Source organism: Ictalurus punctatus, chromosome 7, assembly GCF_001660625.3.
Source record: "Ictalurus punctatus breed USDA103 chromosome 7, Coco_2.0, whole genome shotgun sequence".
NCBI lineage: Eukaryota > Metazoa > Chordata > Actinopteri > Siluriformes > Ictaluridae > Ictalurus > Ictalurus punctatus.
The window spans coordinates 7,264,068-7,284,552 of record NC_030422.2 but is presented as its reverse complement, the minus strand read 5'-3'; the positions used below and the strand labels follow the sequence as shown (position 1 = coordinate 7,284,552).

The following is a 20,485-nucleotide window of genomic DNA, read 5'->3' as shown; positions in this document are numbered from 1 at the left end:
TAAAAAGTGACTGTCAATCTTGCAGTAATTTACTGGCAACAGTGTTGTCAATAAAGTACTATAAAAAAAAAAAGTACAGTAAAAAATAATTGTCATAAAAATAATTATTAAAAAACTGCAAAAATATATATTTACAGTAAAGTATTGTCATATCTTGCATAGTATAAAATAACACACAATCCAGCACATTTGCTCATTGGGTTGATGTTTAAAAAAAAAAAAAAAAAAATTCTTTCAAAATGGACATATCTCTAAGGTTCCTCAAGGGTGTATTGAATAGTTAAGGGCTCTAGCTTCCTTAAAGGGTTCCACTTGGGCACAATCACACCCATTCATACACTACGGACACGCCAGTCAGCCTATCATGCAGTCTTTGGACTGGGGGAGGAAACCCCCGCAGCACGGGGAGAACATGCAAACTTCGCACACACAGAGCCACAGTGGGAATCGAACCCCGGACCCTGGAGGTGTGAGGCGAACCACTAAGCCACTGTGTACCCTCTTCACAAATATTCAATTTGTAAATACATTTTTTTTTTTTTTTTAAATTGATGTCATTAACAATATACATGTAATTTTATACCAGAAAAAACCCACTTTGAATTATCTCTGAATTCACATTTATGTAATCAGACAAAATATGTACACAGACATTTATATTAAATAGTAATATTTTTGCTAGATGCTAACTGAAAAATAACAGGCACAAATGAAGACTGTTTGCACTTTTCCTTCGCATATTTATTTACATCACACTATTTCAAATGCTCTGCATCTCCGCGCTCGTGCCAGACTCTGGCCAATCGTAGCGCTCCTAATTCAGTAGGAGGCGTGTCCTTGCGTACACCAGGAAGTGGTTGAAGTGTTGATCACGTGGTGTTGTATTGCTCTTGTTTTGCCGCCTTGCCTACTTTTCTTCGGCGCGGCGGAGTTTAGTGACGTTTTGGTAATGAAACATGGCCTCGTCTGAGAGCTCGGCTGTTGGTGGAGTTCAGGGCTCTTTACTCAAACTTCACTCTTTTCTTGGAGACACAGAAACGAGAAACGCAGCTATTATATGCCATGATATTATCGGAGACCTGGGGCAGGAGTGCATGGTGACCAAGAGCGAGAATGAACTGGGTGAGAAGCTACAGAACATTGCCTAGAGAGAGAGAGATGGAGTGTGTGTGTGTGTGTGTGTGTGTGTGTGTGTGTATGTATATGTATATGTATATGTGTATGTACATGTGTCTATGTGTGTGTATATATGTGTATATACGTGTGTGTGTGTGTGTGTGTGTATATATATATGTATATATATATATATATATATGTGTATATATATGTATATATATATATATATATATATATATATATACATATGTATGTATGTATGTATGTATGTATGTATATGTGTATGTGTATATGTGTGTGTGTGTGTTACTTTGTCCATTACTCTAGTTTCTTGCAAATATTTGGAGTTCATAAATAGCTGTCAGTGTGCCATTAAAAAAAAAAGGTCATGATAGTTGAATAAGTGCGTGATTTCCTCTAGCTTCGTATGCAGCTATAAACCGTTAAAAGAATGCGTTTGATTTGCTATGTGAGAGTCGCCTGATGTAAACATCACTTCAGCTGTATACAGTCACTAAACTCGCTCCGCTTTCCCAAAACAGCTTTCCAGACGTCTTTGCTGTTCGCAAAAGAAGAAGGACTGGTTAGTTTTCTCCGAAAGTCCTTGGCCAATGAAACGGTAAGACCTTTGCAAGCTGACCCATCATCCTTGTTTTATTCGTATGCCTCTCTGTGTGTTCATTTCTGCGCCTGATCTCTAGCTCCAGGATGCCAGGGTGGACATCCTCAATCTGTTGGCGACGTTCCTGCAGAGGATGGCCGGCCACGTTAAAGGATGGGAGAAGAACTACGCCGTTGAGCTCAAGGTTACGCCGATTCAGTGCCTCATCTTGGGCTTAGATCGATCGAACTTTATTTGACAACGAATGCGCTTTTTTCCCATTTTCACTACACACAGATATACTGTAGATCCTACACTGGCATGCTTTTAGTAACCAAGCCAACTCTTCACAAGCTTTTATCTGTGTTTATCAGTAGGTCGACTCAGTTAAAATATAAATATTGTTTCCGTGAACAGGACACTTGTCTTGTTGTCTACACAAAAGACAAAGCTGCAAAGTGTAGAGGACCTGCTTTAGAGCTGCTTATCAAGGTGAGTACGAGCCCGTTATTGAAATTACGCACAGGATATGTAGCTATTTGTGCTTTTGATTCGTTTTCTAGTATATTTTCCTTAAAATATCACTTAGACATGTTTGTTTATTTATTTATTTATTGCAAATATCACTAGGTACTCTATCTAACCAAGGACTCCGGTGTTGCTCAGGACTTCAAAATAGGAGACATGTTCAACAAGTTCTATGGGGAGCTGTGTCAGAAGAACAAGATACCTGACACAGGCAAGTTACGCTATTAAAATAAATATAAATTGGACCCGAGTCTCCTTTAAACAGTGGATTAGTTCAACAAAACAGACTTCATATTAAACCATAATGAACTTCACTTTACTCTCACACTCTCCGGTGTTACCCGGATGAGGACGGGTTCCCTTCTGAGTCTGGCTCCTCTCAAGGTTTCTTCCTCGTATCATCTTAGAGAGTTTTTCCTCGCCACCGTCACCACCGGCTCGCTCAATAGGGATAAATTCACACACTTTACAGCACCATTCCGTATAAACTCTAGAGGAGGTCAGCAGTTTCTGACAAACTCAAACCAGCCCATCTGGCACCAACAAGCACGCCAACCGTTAAAGTCACAGAGATCACATTTCCCCATTCTGATGTTTGATGTGAACATTAACTGAAGCGCTTGACCTGTATCCGCATGATCTTACGCGTTGTGCTGCCGCCACGTGATTGGTTGATTTGATAACTGCGTAAATGAGCAGGTGTTCCTATTAAAGTGGATGGTGGGTGTATATCTCAGTCTTATAAATCATTTACGTTTATTCATTTAGCAGAGGCTTTTATCCAAAGCGACTTACGAGTGAGGAAATACAAGCGAAGCGAGAGATCAAGCGGAGAACGATACAAGTAGTGCTACTGTACACCATTTATAATAGAGTTCTAGAGAAGTAGAGGTGTAAGAGCCAGAGGAAGTTTCTTTTTATTTTATAAATAATGTGGGGTCGGCGTTTTAGGGGTTAGTCGAGTGTTCGGGGAAGAGGCGGGGCTTTAGATGTTTTTTGGAGATGGTGAGAGATCCTGTGGTCCGGATTGAGGTTGGAAGTTCATTCCACCACTGAGGGACGGTCAGTGTGAAGGTTCTGGAAAGGGGCCTTGAGCTACGATGAGTAGACACTACTAAGAGTCGGTCGTTAACCGATCGCAGATCGCGTGAGGGAACGGAAGCCTTCGGGAGAGTGTTGAGGAAGGGCAGCGTCTTGTAGGTGAGCATCAAGGCCTTGAATTTGATCCGGGCGGCTACAGGAAGCCAGTGGAGGGAGATGAAGAGGCGTGTGACGTGGGCTCTCTTGGGCCGGTTGAAGACGAGGCGTGCTGCTGCATTCTGAATCATCTGAAGGGGTTTGATGGAGCTGCTGGGAGGCCCGAGAGTAGTGCGTTGCAGTAGTCCAGTTTTGACATGACAAGCGCCTGGACTAGTAGTTGCGTAGCCTGTTCGCTCAGATAGGGCCTGATGTTCTTGATGTTATACAGATTATCTCAGATTGTCTTGGCAAACAAATTCTCATATTCACAGCGAGCACTACAACCTGCTAGCATCCGCTCTGTGCTGTTCTTCTCTCCATACAGTGCTGGGGAATATTTACGAACTTCTCGGAGTGTTGGGTGAAGTGCACCCTAGCGAGATGGTCAACAATTCAGACAAACTCTATAAGGCCTATCTCGGAGAACTGAAAACACAGGTAAAGAAGCTTCCAGTATTAAATAAATCATAGCACACCAACACATTAAACACATATATATATATATATATATATATATATATATATATATATATATATATATATATATATATATTGCTTGGATTTCTTCTTCTAAGTGTTCATCTCTTTCAGATGACCTCTGCAACGAAGGGGACGAAGCTTCCTGTTGTCGCTGGTTGTCTGAGGGGAATCACAGCACTGATGGTGAACTTTACCAAATCGATGGAAGAAGGTGTGTGTGTGTGTGTTTAGTGTTATTTAAGGATGTAGACACAAACACTTCTGACTGCTCTGACCTCACTGTCTTCCATCTTGTCTAAAACAGACCCTGTTACCTCAAAAGAAATCTTTGACTACGCACTAAAGGCAATCTGCCCTCAGGTGAGTGTCGCCGGTTTGCTTTTGAAACCTACTTATAACGACACGTACGGTTGGAGCTTTTACACTATCTTTTTCTCCTTCTTCTTAACCCCTCTAGACTGAAATGAAGCGCTACGCAGTCCCCTTCGGTAAGAGCCTGCAGTTTTGTTTGTTTCGATCACAATAACATCTGTGTACAGTACATGTGTTTAACGTGTGTCTTTGAAAAATCATGTTCTTTTCTATATTGTGGTACGAGTATGTGAAGTGTCGCGCTTCAGTCCGTCATTGTCCACGTTTTAGAGCATCGTTCCGGAAAGAGCGTGGTCACAATGTGACTTACCGTTCTGCTTAAGTGCGAGTTCTCTTATGCATCCACTTCACATGTATGTGTGTATGCATGTGTGTGTGTGTGCGCTTCCTGGCAGCTGGATTGAAACTCTTTACGAAGCATGCGGGCCAGTTCGGCAGCTGCCTCATGGACCACTACAGGACTGTGTTCGACGTGATGTCCAAACTTTGCGGACACATAAATTCAGAAATGAAGAAAACGAGCTATGCTGCTTTGGAGTCTTTCCTTAAACAGGTGGCTGTCTGGATATACCGAAGCTCTGTTCTCTGTTCCCTTATGTAGTTGAAATGTATGATTATTATTTTATATATTTTTTTGGTTTGAGTTGACTTTCGGTCATCCTGCAGGTTGCCATCCTGGTGGCTGAAGACGTTGAGCAGCATCAAGGCAAACTGAAGTTCTTTATGCAGAAGTTTTGCTCTATTATCAGGACAATGGACTCTTCTAACAAAGAACTCTCCATTGCTATAAGAGGATATGGACTCTTTGCTGCGGTGTGTAATAAATGAACGAATCATTATATAACTGTATAATATATATTAACCGTATAACCTAAGCTTGATCGTTCCATTCTACCGTTTTCCTATGTGCGGGTGTAGCCGTGTAAAGTGGTGTGCCCTCAGGATGTAGATCTGATGTACGTTGAGCTTATCCAGCGCTGTAAGCAGATGTACCTGACCGAGTCGGACCGTGACGATGAGAACGTGTACCAGCTGCCTAGTTTCCTGGACTCCATCGCTAGTGTTCTGATCCACCTCGACAAAGTAAGAGACGGATACTGCTCTCTGCTCGGTTATCCACTCCTAACACGGATTCTTGATTCTCATCGATGGTGTTGATTCATGTTCGTAATAGCATGGCTCTGACAGTTAGAGGTCGACCCGTAGTGGATTTTTACCAAATAAAAGTGCATCCAAACTGAACCAAAAAGTAACACTCCGAATAAGAAATGAAAATAGAGCCCTCCAAAATGAATCAAAAAACACTTCAAATAACACAACAAAATTAGTCAGTGATTAGTTTCGATTCCGTCTCTAGAGGCCGCTCTTGCAACGGACGCAACCGGGAAAATCTATCTGTGTGGATTTTCTTTGATCTATTTCTTTTTCATTTTTACTGCTGGAACTATCGGTTATTGGTGTTGACTAATCTGCAAAATCAGTCGACCTCTACTGATAAATGATCTAGATTACATGTGAATGTCCTAAGTTTGATTAATTCTAAGGCATGTGTCTAGCTTGAATTGAATTTTATTTCCAGATTCCTGAAGTGTACACATCGGTGCTCGAGCGTCTCCTGGTGGTTCAGATAGACACCTTCCCTCAGTACAGTCAGAAAATGCAGTACACCACTTGTCGCTCGATCATCAAGGTACTTGTCGCAATGGCAGCCAGGGGCCCTGTCCTTTGGAGTTTCACCAGTTCTGTGGGTAAGAGCCATCTCCTAAATCCTCTCACGTAACAATCCGAGGACATTTTTCCTGACGACCACATTTATATTTCTCTTCCCCCCAGTTCACCAAGGCTTGATTCGGGTGTGCTCAAAACCAGTCATTCACGTAGAGGTGATCTTAATTTAGCGTTTATTATATAGTCCGGGTTTTGAGATCGTGATCTTGTCGGTCTTGAAACGCTTAATTGTTATTCTTACCTGTAACGCTGATTAGTTTATATTGATTTATGAAGGAGGGTGGTGCTGCTCAGAGTACCGTCAGGACTGAAGAGCAAGCTGGTGAGCCATCAGTGGTGCGCTCTGGCAAGTGGAAGATTCCATCTTCTACGGACTATCTGGATCTTTTCAAGGGGCTTCTGGACTGTGAAAATATGAAGGTGACAACCTTTTATTTTGCTATTTGTTTATTTCATTTGTTTAATCACTTTCGGCTGGCCCCACAAGGTTTGCACTCCGTGAGAACGGTTTGTGTCCAAGTCTCACCCTTTCTTCAGTGGAAAATCGTAACAACACCGAGGAGAATAATCCACTGTACGAAAACCAGGGAGCAGAAACGGAGTTAAAAAAAAAAACAAAAACAGGATAGCGATACAATAACGACGGCTTGGTAAGTCACTGAGCGCTATTTCGCCCCGAACAAAGACACACAAGGGGTTTAAAATATGTAACGAAATCAAGGGGATAACAGAAAGAGTTATTCAGAAAGAACCAATAACATAACGGGCGGAGACAGGACGGAAACCAAAACAAAACACGAAGGTAAACAAAGTCAATGTCCACAACCTGGAAGTGCGCACTGTTGCGCTACGGGCTGTTGAGTAGAACTTGGTGGGCGGTGTCGTCGGCCTCGGGCAGGAGCAGAGCTCCGTGGGCCGTCTCGTCGGCTGCTGACGGGAACCTGGCTCAGAGGGCTGTGCTGTTGGTCTCTGTCAGGAACGTCGCATGGCAGGCCGGACGTCAGACAGGAACATGGCTTGGGAGACCGCCTCATTGACTCCTAGCAGGAACACTGTGGATAGACCACCTTGTTGGTCTCACACTGGGGGCTCAGGAGATAAGGTTGCCACCTTGACCTCCTTCTGGAGCTTGGCAGGGGAGACTGCCCCGTGACCCCCAGGATGGAGTTCCTGGGATGAGGTCGCAACTTGACCTCTGGCTGGAGCTTGGTAGGAGAGACCAGCTTGTGGGTCCCAGGCTGGAGCTCTGGGGGTGAGGCCGCCACGTCGGCCTCTGTCTAGAGCCGGGCTGTGGGGCGTGAGGGGAAATCCATGATAGTAATAAATATAAAAATTAAATAGTTTTACTTTTATTGGTTCCTGGCTTTTTGGACAATGCAAAAAGGCACTTTTATAAAATATCGTTTTATTCTCTGTACAAAACTGTACATTTTAATATGTTGCTTTTTTCTTCTTCTAGGACACGGGATTTCTCGACGGTGCTGCATTAACCAGGAGCTACAGCCTGAAAGCTCTGAACATGCTCCTGTATGATGCGCTGGTGCAGTCCGTCATGAAGATCGTGGAAAAGCTTGATCTCTCTTTGCAGAAAGTGAACACAGATGATGAGGTAGAATCAAAGTACACGTTTGTCTCCACAAACTTAACAAAAGGTTGTTGTCGTGTGTGTTTTTTTTTTGTTTTTTTTTAATAAATGTTTGAGTATGGTAAAACCTCTCTTCTGTATATACACGACTGTACTAAGCAACCTCAAGCTTCTGGTATGTCTTACATGCCCTTTTTTTTTCTTTTTTCTCCAGGGACAGAGTGATGTGAGCTCTGGATTCATGCCCTCATCTGATCCCACCAGCAACCTGATTCCTAACAAGCCCAAGGATTTCACCGCCTTTGTAAATTTAGTGGACTTTTGCAGGTGCTTTCTCATTTCAGATCGTTTCGAGAATATGTACATGCATTCCTTTAGGATGCTTAATATACAGGTCATCCTCTAACACTCCTGTTTTTAACTGATGTGATTAATTGATGTTTATTGTATATTTCTAGCACATTACTTCCATCAAAGAACCCCGAGTATTTTGCTCAGTGGGTTTACCCTATGTGCCATGAGCTCATCCTTCAGTCGATACGCTTCCCTCTGGTCAGCGGCTTCTACAAGCTGCTTTCTCTCTCTATGGTCATTGCCAAGAAGATCAAATACTTTCAGGTGAGTCCTGCAGTTGCTCTCGAGGTGCTAAAAGTTCTTGCATGTAAAGATCTAGGTCTTTTACCTCTTTTATTCAAGCCTATTGAGCCCATAGCATGATCACTCGGTGTGCTCATCTGAACTCTGCATGCATTTCTTTTCATCTTTGTACATCCTTGATTTTTTTTTTTTCTTTCTTTTCTTCAGGGTCAAGGCCCCAAAAGCACCAGTGACTGCTCCCAGGCTAGAAGTGCCTGTTTTGCACTTGTCTCCAAGTTTGGCAAGGAGGTGTGTGTGTGTTTTTGTCCCCCCCCCCCTTATTCTTTACTTCCTATTTACCCTAGTTCCTGAAATCTCACTTCATTTGAAACACATTTCACTATTATTATTATTTTTTTTTTTTTTCCAGAATATTTACCTCTTCAAAGTCAAACGTCTACGGCGCCCCTAACGACACATGGTGATGGGGGGGAAAAAATATGAGATGGGAGGAAAATTTATATTTCAGTTCTCTCTCTTTTTTTTTGCACACTCTCACAAAACTTTCGCATCCTCTCGTCGTTGAGTTCGTACAAATGTTCTTCCATATGTACCGTTAGTACAAACTCACCAACGGGAGGACGCGAAAGTTTTCTGAGAGAATGCAAAAAAAAATTTCAAATGAACGAGAAAGCACTGGAATCTCCATGTCCATCGCCATGTCTCCTTAGGGACTCGTGATATGACCAAGATGAATCGTGTCGGAACTTTACCTTCATCGTAATATATATAAATAAATAAATATATATATATATATATAATATACTAAGTAGGCTGAGTATGAAGTGAAGCCATGTTGTACTGATGAAGCCTGTTCTGTCTATGGCAGTGAAGATTAATAGGCCAATTAATATCTGAAAACATTTGAATATGAAGTCGTTGAGATTCAAACACAATTTTTACCGAGTATCCAAAAAAAGCGGAGTTTTTCTTTCTTTCCCCTTCTCCTGTTTGCTTAAATCGGCTTTCCCGACAGGTGTGTATGCGCATTAAACAGTATAAGGACGAGCTCCTGGCTGCATGTCTGACGTTTGTGCTGTCTCTCCATCCTGACATGGTGGCTTTGGACATCAAAGCATACATCCCTGCACTACAGGTTAGAACAAAATAATTCTTGCATTTCTACAAAATAAGCAAAAGCAAAAACATGGTGTGTGTGTGTGTTTGTGTGTGTGGCAGGCTGCTCTGCGGCTGGGTCTAAGCCACGCCCCTCTGGCCACCTCAGCGCTGGATGCTCTGGAATCCTGGTCCTCCTCCATCTCCCCCTCCATCATCCAGCCACACTATATGGACATTCTGCCTCACCTGGACGGCTACCTAAAAACAGGCACCAGCAACGGTGAGAACCCGCCGTTCCAGCACGAACGCAAACTATGCCACGCCGTCCTATTACTTGATTGTAAACGTTCGTCCTCTGTGTACGTTAAAATAAATAGATTATACACGATAGATCACTTGTGTTGCAATCTCTCCCGTCTCAGATAAGGACGAGAGCAGTATGAACGTTACGTTTGTGTCTTCGGGCACTGCGAAAGGATACGGCAAAGTCATGATGAGGCTCCTGCAGAAGTCCAAACACCTGCCCATGGTAACGCTGCATTCATGAAGCTCAGCGCGGTGTGCTTTGTGTGTTACACATATACACTAACACAGACCGTCTCAAAGAGCACGTTAAATCTCAGTTCTTAGTACAGTAAAATAAGTGTATAATTACAATATATGGAGTAGAATGGAGTTACTATATTCATAAATACGTTAAAACTCCCGTATCGGCTGTTTTAAGTAGCGCGTTTGACCACCCGCGCTCTGGAAAACTTTAACATAAAATTCCAGACGTGTGGTCCTGAGGCTGTCTAGATCACAGCTGTCACTTCTAACCAAAAAAACAGCGGTGCATGCACGGTACTATATTTATACCCTCACTGATATCGTTATCACAATAAATACCAGAAAATATCGCGATATAGTTTTAAGTCCATATCGCCCATCCCTAGCGTAGAAGGGTGCGTACAGTACGACAGATATTTCTTTTTGAGGCAGAGGCGACGACATTCTCATAACTTGAATTATTATAGTTGTTCTATTTTATTGTTAGTTATTGTTGTTCATGTCTTATCGTGCCTAATTTATAAACGAAACGTCATCATAGGTATGTACGGTATATAGTGGAACCGATCCCCTGTAGATACGGGGCTCCTGCTGCTTAGGAATACTTATTATAACGTTGACTTTATTTCACACTCTCAACGTATTTTATTCATCCTGAATTGCTTGAACTTCTCTTTTTAAGAAGTCTGTAAAGACTCGAATCGAAATCTTAGAAATCAAAGATCAATCATCACACAGTCTAGTGAGTCCTCATTTTGGGGGTCTCTGATTGATTACACTTCCTGGTTTGATGATGCATTTTATTAAAAATAATATTAACTGTGCTTTTTTTTTTTTTTTTTTTTGTATTTACACTTACCTTGTTCTAACACTGTTCGTACTGTTTCCCCTGTTTAATAATCTGTGACTTCTCTTTATTCACTCGTTGGTACACTATAGTTGCACCGTTTCCTTCTGTGTAATAAGGTGTTTTAAACCTACAGCACATTCATTGTGTATTAAATACATGGCTGGGCAAAGTGGAAGTTTGTGGCTTGAAATCCAGTACACGTGAAGGCTGATCCGGTGGTACTTTATGCTCTGTCAGGGAGACGAGTCTCCGATCGCTGCGGTACGCCGGCGAGTGGTGCAGCTTTTAGGCCATCTCGGAGGACAACTGAACAGAAGTTTGGTTACGGGTGAGCTGCTTTTGTGGGGGCGGGGTAGTCTATGAATGTTTCATAAACATTTAAAAAAAAAAAAAAGTTAAATATGGCGAGTTACTGTACAGAATTATTCAACGTTTTTATGTTCTTGAGGATCGCTCGTTTTAGGAGTCTAAGCGGTGCGTGTTTCCTGTTTCCTAGCCATTTCTGCAGAGGACATGATGAGACGGTTCGTAGCATGGGACAGTGAGAAAAGGCTGAGCTTCGCGGTGCCGTTCAAGGACATTAAGCCTGTAATCTACCTGGACCCCTTCCTGCCGAGAATCACCGAGCTCGCTCTCTCCTCAAGTGACAGGCAGACTAAAGTATGTCTGTGTGACCATTTCATCCGCGCATTTTAACTTCAGCAATTTTATTAACGTTCTATTTGCGGTTATTTAATTACGCCAACATACAGGGTGTTCCGAAAGTCTCCATACGTAGGGTGAATTAACACACACGCGGCGTCATGTCTCGCACTCGTGATGAACTCTCGTTGACGTCTGGTTAACCGGTGTTACATGAACATGTGTCGAAATCTTCTACACTAAGTATGAAATTTTAGAAGACATTTTTCTGTGTTCGTTTCCCCGATGTTCCGAGACTTTTGGGACATCCTGTATAAAATATTATACAGGGGTATTCAACTAAAGTTGTCCAATTTGTCAGGATAAAAAAAAAACAACAACATTTGACAGATTTTAATGCTGAATAATTAACGCGTACTCTGTGGCTCATATGAGGCCCTTCGAAGTGATTGTTTTGTTTTAGACGTTCGTTTTTCTTAGCTAATGCCTCTAGCCCTGTGGCTAATCTCGGAACCGTTGAGCTGCCTTCAGCTAAATAATTGACGTAAATGAAAGTGATTGGCTACAATCAGGTTGGTTTGTTTTGTTTTTTTAACCCTATGGTATATGTTTACGGTATTATATGGTATCATTAGGACTGATCGAGGTCCCCCTCTCCTGTGTGGGTCTAGGTGGCAGCGTGTGAGCTTCTCCACAGTCTGGTGGTGTATATGGTGGGGAGAGGAGCTCAGATGGCAGAGGGAGAGAAGTCGACTCCACCCATGTACAACCTGCACAAACGGGTCTTCCCCGTGCTGCTACGCCTAGCCTGCGACGTCGATCAGGTCTGTGCGATATGCACTTAATCGGGAAAAAAAAAAAAAAGATATCCGTCACTTTACATTAAATAAACTGGTTATTATTATTATTATTTTTTTTAAATAACAGGGGTTTAAGGATTCACGTATGTACTTGCTCACTTCTCTCAGGTGACACGGCAGCTGTTTGAGCCGTTGGTGATGCAGCTGATCCACTGGTTCACCAACAACAAGAAGTTTGAGAGTCAGGACACAGTAGCAGTTCTGGAAGCCATTCTGGTAAATCTCACCGTTTTCTACGTGCATCAATCCGTAACAAGCTGTTTTGCTCTGAAGTCTGTTTAAAGGTATACCAATGGATTTTACAGTACATGAAATTCGTTCAAGGTTCTTATTCGCGACCTTGATTATGTACCAATCTAACCGAGAGTAACTATCTGGAACGTTATTAGTATAAACGATCATTTATACCACAGTCCCGTCGAATGCTCTGTTCTTATTGGTCAGAAGGTGCTGATTAATTTTCTATTACAGACACGCTGTTATTGAAACGTTGTTAATTATTTTAAAACCCCGGCACGTTTTATTCCTTAGGTAGTATTGTGTGCTTGGGTTAATGCACTATTTACTTAATAGCATGTGTTATTTTGGTTTTTATAAAATATATTTTTGGATTTTCCCCAGGGCCGGTTTGAAGTTTACGTATGAATCACGCTTTTATGAAACTGAGAACGTTCTGATATCTCGAGCGATATTAAAGTCATTTTGATTTGTTCATAATAATTGTATTCAGTCTAACCCTGGCTGTGACTGCTTTTGAAATCCAGGACGGAGTGGTGGACCCGCTGGACAGCACCTTGAGGGACTTCAGCGGCCGCTGCGTTCAGGAATACGTGAAGTGGTCGATCAAACAGACCACCCCAGAGCAGCAGGAGAAGAGCCCGGCCAACATCAAGTCCTTGTTCAAGCGCATTTATAGTCTTGCCCTGCACCCCAATGTTTTCAAGAGACTGGGAGCTGCACTGGCGTTTAACAACATCTACAGACACGTCAGGTGAGCATACGCTTCAACACTGGCTCCAGACTATTATTAAAGGGTCAGTTTGTTGACTGTGGGAGAAGCCAGCTACAACCACTAGACCACAGGGGGTTTATTAGGGCAGTGTATCCCAAACAGATCATCAGGGACCTAGTCCATAATTCTGCACCTCTCCCAGCTCACAAAACACCTGTACCAGGTATTTACGGTTCTTGATTGCTTGATTTAGGTGTGTCGGGAGAAAATAAACACACGGACCATGTGTGCCCATGAGTACCCGATGGCATGTACAGGAAACACTGGCTTAGGGATTTCAGCATAATAGTGCGCGTTTAGCTTTGCGTATATTTAGACGGTATATTTTTGTCCCTTTTCTCTGTCAGAGAGGAAAACTCTCTCGTGCAGGAGTTTGTATTTGAGGTGCTTGTGGTGTTTGTGGAGAGCTTGGCTTTAGCACATTCGGATGAAAAGGCGCTGGGTAAGAGATCATCTGTCGCTTCTTTTGAACTTTTACCGTTATCGATACGATTACCCGTCACGTGTTGGTGCTTTGGTATGATCCGTACAGGAACTGTACAGCAGTGCTGCAGTGCTTTGGACCATCTTAAAAGGATCATCAAACACAAGGCGGACTCGCTTAATAAGAACGTCAAGAGACGCATACCTAGGTATGAAACAGCATGCCTGAGTACGTCCGATGTATTTCGCTAATCAGCAGCTGGGTTGTTTACTTATGTTTAATGAGCGATACTTGATTAATTGAACCTGTAACCCAGCTGTGTGGGTTAGAAGTATTTAGCTGATGGTGTTTGTTTACGGCTCACAGAGGTTTCCCTCCAGACCGGTCTCTGAGCCTGAGCGACATGGTCACGTGGTTGCTGACCCAATGCGGACGACCACAGACTGAATGTCGTCACAAGTGCCTTGAGCTCTTCTACGAGTTTGTCCCACTTCTGCCAGGTAGATGAAAGTCTCATACGTTTATAGTAATTTTGCATTTATCACCAGGGCTGCTCAAACCCAATCTGATGACTGAACACCCTGGTCTATAGGATGCTAGGATTATAGCTGTAATTGTAGATTAAGAGATAAGCGATTGTATGGGATTTCAGACCCACTCTGATTTCTTTTTCCTTCATGCTCAGGTAATACTACTGCTGCACAGTGGCTGGACGAGCAGGTTAAAAATGAGGGTCAGGGGTTTTTAATTACACGTCTGGAAGGAGGAGGCTTGATATCCCAACCTACTTTGAGAGAAGTGGAAGCCCCTTTCAGTGTCCGGGCCACCCTGCAGTGGATGGATCTTCTTCTGGCTGTTCTTGACTGCTACAACACCTTCACCAGTCTCCGCCTCATGCAGCCCCACAGAATTCTGGGTAGGTCTGGGTAGCCAAACTCGCCAATGTCAACGAAGCACGTTATAGTACCACAGAACGTTTGAGTAGTTCAGAAACTTAAATGATCAATTCAGCGCTGTCAAATCGGTCAGAATTTGTTTGTTTTTTTTTGAACGCACTCATCCTAATAGGTTTCTATAGTAACAGCCAATTCACCGGGACTTGTATGACAGGTTTTTTTTTTTTTTTTAAATAAAACAAAATAACTTTATTTGTCTTAGATTATTGTGGTGTGTCTGTTTATTATTAATGAAAGAAAAAATATCATCGTTGACAACAATCAACACGGTAGAACTTGCTGTTAAACTTGTTCTTATATTATTAAGTACTTCACTACAAATGATTATCTCCATCTCTCTCTTTTTTTTTTTTCTTTTCTTTTCTTTTTTTTTTAACCAGACTCTGCTGAGAAGTCTAGCTTCCTGCCAGCCCTCCGTTTCTTCCTGACAGAACTGGCATTGCATGACCTGAAGGCTGCCAGGGCCTGTTTCAAAGAGACTGACTCGACTTGGTCACACTTTAGCCCTCGTGAGACAGAGCTCTACAACTACAGCAAGTGCACCATCATAGTGCGCCTGCTGGAGTTCTCCACCATGGTGCTGCTTAAATGCCAGAAGGATCTCTGGAAGGTCTGATGCTTGTCACAACGATGCGTTTTATTGGTCCAAACAGGGACATAAAACTTGTCATGCATTGTCTGAAAATCTCATTCCAGCTGCTGGAAGAGGACTTTTTCAGTGCCACCTTCTTCACGCTGGTCAGCATGGTGGTATGTGAACCCTCTTCTATTGGCTTCAACATGGCCGATTTGGAGGTGATTACTCGGTTGCCGGAGGTGTGTGTACCATTGCTGAAGGCTCTAGTCGCAACACCCTACAGGACTGATCTGGAGAATGGCATTAGGAAGAAGATAACTGCCCAATGGTCTGATATTACTACTACTACTATTAATAATATTAATAATAATAATAATCAGTTTAAACTTGTCGATTCATTCCAGTATTCAGTGGGTATAAAAAGTCTGCACACCCCTGTTAAAATGGCATGTTTTGGTGATGGAAAAAATTGAAACTAAGATAAATCATGTCAGGACTTCGCCGCTCTCAATATGAAATCACAACGGGTAAAACAATCAAACATTTAAGGGGAAAATAAAAAGGTTGCATAAGTGTGCACACCCCTTTATAACTGGGGACGTGGCATTCAATCTCACGTTCAAAAGTAATTATCATACATCTGTCATCAATGAAATTATTCTGATCAACCCCAAGTAAAGACCAGCTGTTTCTGTAGGCTTGTCTTCACATCGTCTTGGTTTCATCCGAAGGCTGAAGCCATGGTCTGCGAAGAGCTGACGAAGCATGCAGGGAATCTCACTGTCGAAAGGAATCGATCAGGAGAGAGGGGTATTGAAGTATTTCCTTAACATTAAATGTACCAACGAAGGCAACCGACAACAAATGTAGAAAACAGAGCACCACAGTGACATCACCAAGAACAGGACGTCCCTGCAAAATTTACTAAAAAGGAGAGGACAAAATCTTACCAGGGAGGCTGCCAAGAGACCCACGGCAACATTAAAGGAGCTGCAGGAGAGTCATCTGACAAGTACAGATTACTCTCTGCATGTGACCACAATCTCTCATATTCTTCACATGTCTGGACTTTGGAATAGGGTGGCTAGAAGGAAACCCTTTCTCACACAAAAAAAAAAAAAAACCCTCGTGCCAAAATGTCTTATGGTCAGACGAGACCGATTCCAAAAGTTATAATAATCCCATAATATCAAAAAGTATGTTTGGTGCAAAAGAAAAAAAGCACATCACCAAAAGAACACCATACTCACGTTGAAGCATGGTGGTGGTGGCATCATGCTTTAGGGCTGCTTTTCTTCAGTCAGAACTGGGGCTTTTAATAAGGTGGAGGTAACGTGTCTGCTAGTAAGCTGAAGATGAAACGGAATTTCCCCTCTTCGACATGACGCTGACCCGAAGCATGAATCCAGATCAACAAAGGAATGGTTTAACATAAAGAAGATCAATGTTTTTGAATGATCTCGCCAGAGCCCAGACCTGAATCCAACTGAAAATCTGTGGAGTGACCTGAAGCGGGCTTTGCACGGGAGATTTGCCCTCTAAATTTTTTTTATAGCTCTAGAATGTTTCTCCAAGAAAGAGTGGGGGGAAAAATTCCCAGGTCAAGATGTGCCATGCAGTCTTACCCAAAATAAAATCAAAAGGTACTTGAACAAAGTATTAGTTTAGGGGTGTGCACACTTATGCTTCTATGGTATTGTAAGTTTTGTTTTGTTTTGTTTATCCTTTGTCATTTTACATTAAGGGTGGGAAACGTTCTGACACGATTTATGACGAAACCCTGCCGTTTTAACACGAGTGTATAGACTTGTTGTATCCACTGTAAATACTGTTCCATGTTTGCCCGAACAGTGTGGAGGAGTTGTGTGCGGTAGATCTGTATGATCCGGACACTCATGACAGCCATGCCAAGCTGGAACTCTTACTCTCAGCTTGTAAACAGCTTCACCAGAGTGGGATTCTCAGCTCTGTCCTACACGAACAGGTATCCTGCATTCAGCTCAATTTGATTTCAGGGCAGTTTTTATTATTTACATGGGGCCGTGGTGTGTCAGTGGTTAAAGGCTATGGGTTACTGATCAGAAGGTCAGGAAAAGGTCAAGCCCCAGCACTGCCAAGCTACCTCTGTTCGACCCTTGAGCGAGGCCCTTGACCCTCAACTGCTCAGTTGTATAAATGAGATAAATGTAAGTCGCTCTGGATAAGAGCGTCTGACAAATACTGTAAATGTAATGCCATGTAATTGTGGGTTGTTGTTTTTTTTTTGTGCAGGATTTGACTTACAGTAGCTCTTTAGGTTCCAGACTTCTCATGGCAGTATACAAAGGCATTGCACCTGGAGAGAACAGGAAGTCCCTCCCCTCCATGGATGTCAGTAGCCGGAAACTAGCTAATGGTCTTGTGCAGCTGGCTTTCTCACTGGGTGATCAGGTAAGTACAACATACGTCGTTTCTTTTTTTCTTTTCTTTTTTTTTCTTTCTTGTCAACAGCAGATTTTGCAGAATTTCTGTTTGTAACTTTGAGACCGTCACCCACGAAAGCCATGCAGATCGCCCGCAGTAAGGAAATGACCCTGCTTGTTCTTTTATTACACAGACGGAGGAATTGGTGGCTCTGTTGCTCAACTCGATCACCCTGTCCGTGCCCCTATCCGGCAGTCTAAATCCTCACTTCCTCAGCTTCTCTCACGGAGAATATTTCTACAGCCTTTTCCAGAACACCACCAATGCAGAACTTTTACGGCAGCTGGACCGCTCCGTACCTTTGCTGCTTACCGCAGCCACACAGAGCCCTGGCATGGTAAGGTCTCCTGCAAGGACTTAAAAAAAAAAAAGAAAAAGAGAACAAAGGAAGAAATTCAGTGTTGCGCTGCTCTGAGGGAAATCAGACCTCGCTTGTTTTCTTGTTCAATATAACCTGATTTCTAAATCCTGAATGGAAAAGGTCACGGATAAACTAGAAAGTGTGAATACGGAGGTTTTTAGTCTAACAGCTCATTTGCATAATTTATTACTCAAAAGGAAGCAAAAAAGTCTTCTCTTCGATATTAATTGACACCCCTGGAAGCCCTGCCCCCTTCCCCTCATCTTAATAATATTTTGGCTTAATTTTCCCACTCGGGAAGACGTGCTACTCTTTCGGTATGCGTTTGAACAAGACGATGCGCGTTATAAATGTACGAATGCCTGTTGTTTCTCAGGTCAGCGTCCTTCTCAATGGCATGTTGGACCACAGTTTCCGTGAGCGTTCCGTCAGAAAGACTCAAGGCTCACGACTGGCAGAGCGAGTACTGAAGCAGTGGGACTTGCTGAAACCCTGGTGGTCAGGCCCCTTATCCTCACCAGAGAGCAAAACCTCGACTCTTACACTGCTTTCCAAAGTTCTGCAGGTACCAGCATGCACCCGATGGACACTATTGGACACTTTTTATAAAAAAAAAAAAAAAAAAAAAAAAACGTACAGAAAACAATCGCATGCTTGCACATTTCGGTAATCATTCGAATACGTATTTTGTAGATCCTGGTTTGTATGATTTTTAATTTTTTTCTTTTATTGTTCACAGATTGACTCTTCAGTAAGCACGAATACTAGTCACCCAGTTTTTACTGCCGTTTTTGCTACCTTCACCACCCTCATCACAGACACAGCTCTGCCTTTAAATCTAAAGGTAGTGAGCTTTTTAAAGTCATTCCAAACTGTGCATCTCTGTGCGTGTATGTAATAATGTCCGTATGCATTTTGAAGCGCTCACCGTATCTTACCAAGTGAGGTTACATTTAATTAAAAATTACAGTCGTGTGCTCGGTGGTTTCCCGTGACTTCATTCTGACTGCAATATTGAAAATACCTTAAAACGGGTGTTAAATGTCATTTTTTTGTAACCCACAGAGCCAGGCACTGATCATGCTGCCCTTCTTCACTACATTACCCAGTGGTCCGTTGGAAGAACTGCAGAGGGCTTTGGAGGCGTTAGTGGCTGCTCATTTCCCCATGCAGTCAGACGAGTTCCCTCGTGGATCGCTCCAGCGGAACAACTACATGGACTGTGTTCGCAAGGTGAACGCCTGTAAACACCGTAATGTGCCAGAAATGATTTCATTCATGAACACGTTAATGAACTCGATGATTTTTTTTTTTTCAAAACAGAAAAACGGCAGAATATTTTGATCTAAATAAACAAGTATGTGTGTAAGTAAGTACATATGTACTTAACACACGGATGTATATATACAACATAAGGATGTTTGTATGTACATAAGAATGTAACTACGTTAGTAAGTAACTATATAAGAACGCAAGTAAGTACATAAGCAAGTGCATACAGTAACTACGTACGTATGTAATTGACTAAGTATCTTCGTAAATAAATACAAGTACATAAAGTGCGTAAGTACATAAAGTATGTAACTACGTATCTACGCAAGAACGGGAAAACATAATGTAAGTACATAAGAAAATACGCAAGTAAGTACATAAGCAAGTGCATACAGTAACTACGTACGTATGCAAGTGACTAAGTATCTTCCTAAAAAAGTACGTAAGTACACAAAGTACGTAAGTACATAAGTATGTGACTACGTATCTACGCAAGAACGTGAGTACATAAGAAAGTAAGTACATAAATATGTAATTAAGTATGTACTTAAAGTACGCAAGTATGTACATAAGTAAATACGTGAGCGTCTACGTAAATACGTACACAAGTACATATGTAAGTATATAAAGTAAGTACTTAAGTATCTACGCAAGTACGTAAGTACATAAGAAAGTAAGTAAGTAACCACATAAGTATGTAAGTAAGTAAACTGAGTCAGTTTGTACAGTATACATAGGCCTAAAACAAAGTATTCGGATTAACGTTTCATAAATACTTTTTATGGTAATGATAATTAGAGAAGTGCTGTTTGCTCTTCTGCACCAGTTAGCACCTTTAAACATCTTGTTCGAGACAGGTATGGTAGGAACGAGAGAGAGAGAGAGAGAGAGAGAGAGAGAGAGAGAGTGTGTGTACAGTGTTTTATAGTAACATTTATTTGCTTGTGCTGTTGGTATGGAGCGGTCTTGTCCACTTACATACCCTAGGGTTTTTGTGGTAAAAGTCTTTTTCTTTTTTTTCTCTCTCTCTTTGCCTGCTAATATTTTATGGTAGCAATGTTGACGGCTTTAAATTTGTATGCTACGTTGTGTAAAAGCCTAGTTCTTTTCTCATTTATAAGTGTCATTTTTGGTTCTAAAAGGATTCAGTGGGAGAGGTACGTAAATAGTGGCAG

At 42.1% G+C, this 20,485-nt stretch overlaps 1 protein-coding gene across 1 annotated transcript in view; it reads left to right on the top strand.

Annotated features, from left to right (window-relative positions):
- The first annotated feature begins 872 nt into the window (after positions 1-872).
- The window catches only part of prkdc (protein kinase, DNA-activated, catalytic subunit), a 45,915-nt gene continuing 26,302 nt past the window's right edge, over positions 873-20,485 (top strand). The window contains exons 1-39 of the mRNA XM_017472948.3: positions 873-1,122; positions 1,659-1,735; positions 1,818-1,922; positions 2,135-2,209; positions 2,348-2,456; positions 3,810-3,922; positions 4,076-4,175; positions 4,269-4,324; positions 4,422-4,452; positions 4,732-4,889; positions 5,003-5,149; positions 5,255-5,419; positions 5,916-6,084; positions 6,170-6,219; positions 6,341-6,484; positions 7,524-7,673; positions 7,864-7,976; positions 8,108-8,267; positions 8,454-8,534; positions 9,262-9,381; positions 9,465-9,624; positions 9,767-9,873; positions 10,981-11,071; positions 11,240-11,403; positions 12,057-12,209; positions 12,354-12,461; positions 13,010-13,236; positions 13,605-13,699; positions 13,790-13,889; positions 14,048-14,181; positions 14,367-14,597; positions 15,018-15,247; positions 15,334-15,542; positions 17,066-17,198; positions 17,486-17,644; positions 17,811-18,014; positions 18,415-18,603; positions 18,778-18,882; positions 19,104-19,271. Coding sequence (XP_017328437.1) covers positions 957-1,122; positions 1,659-1,735; positions 1,818-1,922; positions 2,135-2,209; positions 2,348-2,456; positions 3,810-3,922; positions 4,076-4,175; positions 4,269-4,324; positions 4,422-4,452; positions 4,732-4,889; positions 5,003-5,149; positions 5,255-5,419; positions 5,916-6,084; positions 6,170-6,219; positions 6,341-6,484; positions 7,524-7,673; positions 7,864-7,976; positions 8,108-8,267; positions 8,454-8,534; positions 9,262-9,381; positions 9,465-9,624; positions 9,767-9,873; positions 10,981-11,071; positions 11,240-11,403; positions 12,057-12,209; positions 12,354-12,461; positions 13,010-13,236; positions 13,605-13,699; positions 13,790-13,889; positions 14,048-14,181; positions 14,367-14,597; positions 15,018-15,247; positions 15,334-15,542; positions 17,066-17,198; positions 17,486-17,644; positions 17,811-18,014; positions 18,415-18,603; positions 18,778-18,882; positions 19,104-19,271 — 5,256 coding nt within the window. The 5' untranslated portion in view covers positions 873-956. The remainder of the gene's footprint in view (positions 1,123-1,658; positions 1,736-1,817; positions 1,923-2,134; positions 2,210-2,347; positions 2,457-3,809; positions 3,923-4,075; positions 4,176-4,268; positions 4,325-4,421; positions 4,453-4,731; positions 4,890-5,002; positions 5,150-5,254; positions 5,420-5,915; positions 6,085-6,169; positions 6,220-6,340; positions 6,485-7,523; positions 7,674-7,863; positions 7,977-8,107; positions 8,268-8,453; positions 8,535-9,261; positions 9,382-9,464; positions 9,625-9,766; positions 9,874-10,980; positions 11,072-11,239; positions 11,404-12,056; positions 12,210-12,353; positions 12,462-13,009; positions 13,237-13,604; positions 13,700-13,789; positions 13,890-14,047; positions 14,182-14,366; positions 14,598-15,017; positions 15,248-15,333; positions 15,543-17,065; positions 17,199-17,485; positions 17,645-17,810; positions 18,015-18,414; positions 18,604-18,777; positions 18,883-19,103; positions 19,272-20,485) is intronic.